Genomic DNA, 5170 nt, shown 5'->3' with positions numbered 1-5170 from the left:
TAATTTATGGATAATGGGTTAATAAAGACAAGAAGCATTTCCTTATGACACAAGGCCACTTCTACAGAATGAGCACAAGGGAAAGACAAAAAAGAACTGTTCTATGCTACTTAACAAATATTTGTTAGATAACCATGTGCTAGGCATCATGGTAGGCAATGGGGAGAAAAAGTTGAATAAAATATAGTCCACCCCCTAAAGGAGCTTATAATGTAGTTCTAAGGATGAAACCAACTCTAACATCATACATTTGTACAATGCTTTTAAGTTTACAAAGTACTGTCATGTATTGCAAATTCACTGCTCTGTCCCCTTTCCACACCACCAGAACACGGAGGCAATCAACAAAAGGCAAAGTGCTATGGAGAGTCAAAGAGAAGAGATTCCTTGTAGGAGGGTGGTAAGGACTGGGTAAGAAGTGAAAATCTCATGAAGAAGAAAACATTCTAGATGAGCTTTGAAAGGTGAACATATTTCATCAGACAATGATTGGTGTCATTCCTTATAATAAATAACTTATGCATATGCGTAAAGTCAAGAGGATGCCAGAGACAAATTTTGAGGAAGCCCAAGGAATGTAATTTGACTGCAATGGAGTATCAGAAGAAAATAAAACTGGAAATAAAGCCTTGGGAATGCATGCTTAATTTTTTGAGATTTAGGGCTAGCAAATAAAATGAATGAATTAGCTTTCTGCCCATGGACGCCGCCGAGTAAGCATCGTTAAAGTCTCTCCTCCCACCGCCGTCATGTCTAAGTCAGAGTCTCCCAAAGAGCCTGAACAGCTGCGGAAGCTCTTCATCGGAGGTCTGAGCTTTGAAACAACCGATGAGAGTCTGAGGAGCCATTTTGAGCAATGGGGAACACTTACGGACTGTGTGGTAATGAGAGACCCAAACACCAAGCGCTCCAGAGGCTTTGGGTTTGTCACATATGCCACTGTGGAGGAGGTGGATGCAGCCATGAATGCAAGGCCACAAAAGGTGGATGGAAGAGTTGTGGAACCAAAGAGGGCTGTCTCAAGAGAAGATTCTCAAAGACCTGGTGCCCACTTAACTGTGAAAAAGATTTTTGTTGGTGGCATTAAAGAAGACACTGAAGAACATCATCTAAGAGATTATTTCGAACAGTATGGGAAAATTGAAGTGATTGAGATCATGACTGACCGAGGCAGTGGCAAAAAGAGGGGTTTTGCTTTTGTAACATTTGATGACCATGATTCTGTAGACAAGATTGTCATTCAAAAATACCATACTGTGAATGGCCACAACTGTGAAGTAAGGAAAGCGCTCTCTAAGCAAGAGATGGCTAGTGCTTCATCCAGCCAAAGAGGTCGAAGTGGTTCTGGAAACTTTGGTGGTGGTCGTGGAGGTGGTTTTGGTGGGAATGACAACTTTGGTCGCGGAGGAAACTTCAGTGGTCGAGGTGGCTTTGGTGGCAGTCGAGGTGGTGGTGGATATGGTGGCAGTGGGGATGGCTATAACGGATTTGGTAATGATGGTGGTTATGGAGGAGGCGGCCCTGGTTACTCTGGAGGAAGCAGAGGCTATGGAAGTGGTGGACAGGGTTATGGAAACCAGGGCAGTGGCTATGGCGGGAGTGGCAGCTATGACAGCTATAACAACGGAGGAGGCGGAGGCGGCTATGGCGGTGGTAGTGGAAGCAACTTTGGAGGTGGCGGAAGCTATAATGATTTTGGCAATTACAACAATCAATCCTCAAATTTTAGACCCATGAAAGGAGGCAATTTTGGAGGCAGAAGCTCTGGCCCTTATGGTGGTGGAGGCCAATACTTCGCCAAACCACGAAACCAAGGTGGCTATGGTGGTTCCAGCAGCAGCAGCAGCTACGGCAGTGGCAGAAGGTTTTAATTACTGCCAGGAAACAAAGCTTAGCAGGAGAGGAGAGCCAGAGAAGTGACAGGGAAGCTACAGGTTACAACAGATTTGTGAACTCAGCCAAGCACAGTGGTGGCAGGGCCTAGCTGCTACAAAGAAGACATGTTTTAGACAATACTCATGTGTATGGGCAAAAAAACTCGAGGACTGTATTTGTGACTAATTGTATAACAGGTTATTTTAGTTTCTGTTCTGTGGAAAGTGTAAAGCATTCCAACAAAGGGTTTTAATGTAGATTTTTTTTTTTTTGCACCCATGCTGTTGATTGCTAAATGTAATAGTCTGATCATGACGCTGAATAAATGTGTCTTTTTAAAAAAAAAAAAAAATGAATGAATTATGCTTTAATCTGAGGTAGGGAATCAGTTTAGCTACTTTGAAAAAATTCTTCATTTACTTCAAGCTATGCTTCCTAGATCCCCATCAAAGTCACTTGATCTTCTATGTCTCCCTCCCAAAATATTACCAAGGCTCGCCTTTTCCTCATCAGTCACTGATCAATTCATATACATTTCTCCTCTGCTCCCATTCTCTTCCACAAAGCAGTTGTTTCTAAGATGATGAAATTTTATTGTTCTTTTGTTTATTTCCTTGTTTGTGGTTTCTGATTTCCTGTAATGAGCAGAAGTGTTTTAATAATACAAGCCTATTGGGGCGTCTGGGTGGCTCAGTGGGTTAAAGCCTCTGCCTTCGGCTCAGGTCATGATCCCAGGATTCTGGGATCAAGCCCTGCATCGGGCTCTCTGCTCAGCAAGGAGCCTGCTTCCTCCTCTCTCTCTCTCTGCCTGCCTCTCTGCCTGCTTGTGATCTCTGTCTGTCAAATAAATAAATAAAATCTTTAAAAAATAATAATAATACAAGCCTATTTTTGAAATATAATGTTTATTAATACCTTAGATTATATCCTCCAAGTTTCTTCTATATAAAACATAAATGTTATCTTTCTGTAATCTAATGTCATGTGTATCTTTTGGCAATTTACCAATTATTGGATATCTAGGGGATATGAAATTTTTGAAATGATGAATAGTGCAGAGCAGTTAAAATTAGATGAAAAAAATTAGTATTAAACAGTACAGTCCCGAGGTTCCTGGGTGGCTCAGTTGGTTAAGCATCTGCCTTCGGCTCAGGTCATGATCACAGGATCTTAGGATGGAGCCCTAGGTCGGTCTTCCCTGCTCAGCAGGGAATCTGCTTTTCCCTATGCCCCTCTCCCTGCTCATGCTCTCTTTCTGGCTTGTTCTCTCTCAAATAAATAAAATCTTAAAAAAAAAAGAAAAAGTACAATCCCGCTCCTGGGGGTCAAAGAAGAAGCAAAATAGGCAACAATTCTTAAAGATGCAGAAAATGTTACAAGACCACCTCCATGACCAAAATGACACCTTGTCCAGCTTGCTTTCCGCCAAACCACCTTTGGCCAAATTATTTCCAGCTGAAGAGTAATGCTACACTATGTAATGAGCAGTGTGCTAGGCAATGATGACATCAAGATGAAATCCCTGATCCTTATACTCAAGGGGCTTAAAGAACCAGGAAGGAATATGGGCAGCACAAGGGATGCCCAGGTTACTAAGGTACACAGAGAAAGGTATCTGACTGCACCCGATAAGATCAAGGGATACCCGGCAGATGGTATCATAAGAGAGCCCTGAAGGATGGGTAGGCAGTTTCTCAAAGAAAGGGCTGGGGAGAAAGGAAGTGTATAAGAATTTCAGGGCAGAAGCAACAGCCTATGCAAAGATATAGTCAAGAGTAAATATGGCACGCTGAGAGAGTTCTACATGAATATTGAGGTTAGCAGGTAGGAAAATATGTGTGTATGAACTGATGGGAATTAGAGGGAAGATGGCAAGATAGAATTCTAGAAAATGACTGTGCTCAGTATAGTACTCTACAGTGTGGAGAACTTGCATTTTTATTTATGTGTAGTTTAGTTTATATCTTAAAAAAATTCTTCTTGTAATGTGACATATTAGACCTAATGATACTGCAATAATACAAATATACAAATGATTAAAAATAAATTTGGCTTGAGGGGGGCACCTGGTTGGCTCAGTAGGTAGAATATGGGACTCTTGATCTCAGGGTCATGAATTCAAGCCTCACATTGGGTGTAGAGCTTACAATGAATGAATGAATGAATGAATACATAATATATCAATAAATTTGGCTGTATTGGGGATAAATGCTCGAAATTGTTTTTCTGGGTTCAGTGAAGCTTGGAGACAACTGCTCTAGGTGAAGGGAAACCATGATGGGCTTGAAGGAGGGGGGATGGTAACAAGATGTGAAACTTCGGCAGCTGGGTGGAGAAGGGTGGATGGGAGAGAGCATTCGGGGAGTTCAGAGGCATTAGTCAAAGTGAGAAATGATGAGAGCCTGAACTAGGAAGAGGGGATTGGCGGGACTGACGAGATTCAGATGGAGCTTGGTAAACTGATGTTTTGTGCGATGCAGAGGGAAAAATGGATAGAAATTACAGAAACGGAAAGAAGAGGATGGATGCTGTGTGAAGCAATGACAACAGATAAGCCAAATCAGAAGTCAAACGCAGAAACCATTAATTCAGCAATATCACAGGATGTATATTCTGGTGTAATATTTGTTTGTAATATTCGCTATGCAAAAATGCATTTTAAGTCCTAAATGTCCAGCCCCACAGATATGATACAATAAACGTGTTGTTGGCGGCTGCTGACCCAGAAGTAAACACACATTATCATATTCTGATCAAAAGAAACGTGTGAGATGTAATGAATTCCAGTGGAAGTGGTTTAAAGTTCTGAATTTATTTATACATGTAGAAAACCATAAAATGTTGTGAAAGATAATGACATAATTACAGGAGCAGAGTCTCCAAAACCTTCAGAAAGCTCCCATCTAGACACAATATAAAGCTACAGATAATGTCTAGAAATAGGCACAGGGTGTAGGAGTGAAACATTTTTACTCATCAGTCATTGCAAGTTCACTTGGCACATTGTGATAGAATATTTTAAATAATGGGTAAACTTTCCCTCTTGCTTAGACCTAAATAGGCTCCATCACTTTATCTTCCAGCCAACTTACCTAGCAAAGAAATCACATAATAAAAACAAACAAAACTTCCTTCAAGCCCAAGGCTATTCTTCCCTATGCCCACTACTCTCTAGCTATGCTGGATTTCACTGCTGGGCAGGACTGGCACTCAATAAATATTAATTGAATGAAATTGAGCCATATAGACCAAACCTACAAATCAGGGATATTGGGCCAGAATCTTCATCTACAGA

General features: G+C 41.2%; 1 protein-coding gene across 4 annotated transcripts; it reads left to right on the top strand.

The window, feature by feature from the left end:
* The first annotated feature begins 696 nt into the window (after positions 1 to 696).
* Positions 697 to 1970, top strand: LOC111155424 (heterogeneous nuclear ribonucleoprotein A1-like). Of its 4 annotated transcripts, none has more exons than XM_022515573.1 (2): positions 697 to 1500; positions 1660 to 1878. In XM_022515573.1, the coding sequence occupies exons 1-2, from the start codon at positions 750 to 752 to the stop codon at positions 1869 to 1871; spliced, it is 963 nt and encodes a 320-aa protein (XP_022371281.1). In that variant the 5' UTR covers positions 697 to 749; the 3' UTR covers positions 1872 to 1878. The 4 variants fall into 4 exon arrangements, with proteins under 4 accessions (XP_022371281.1, XP_022371280.1, XP_022371283.1 ...); XM_022515572.1 differs by having other exon boundaries at positions 1639 to 1878; XM_022515575.1 differs by having other exon boundaries at positions 697 to 1524; positions 1675 to 1878.
* Positions 1971 to 5170: the final 3200 nt, after the last annotated feature.

The sequence above is a fragment of the Enhydra lutris genome, unplaced genomic scaffold, assembly GCF_002288905.1.
Source record: "Enhydra lutris kenyoni isolate GAN:26980312 unplaced genomic scaffold, ASM228890v2 scaffoldscaffold41, whole genome shotgun sequence".
Classification (NCBI taxonomy): domain Eukaryota; kingdom Metazoa; phylum Chordata; class Mammalia; order Carnivora; family Mustelidae; genus Enhydra; species Enhydra lutris.
The sequence above is the reverse complement of the archived record's forward strand: the minus strand, read 5'-3'. Positions and strand labels throughout refer to the sequence as shown.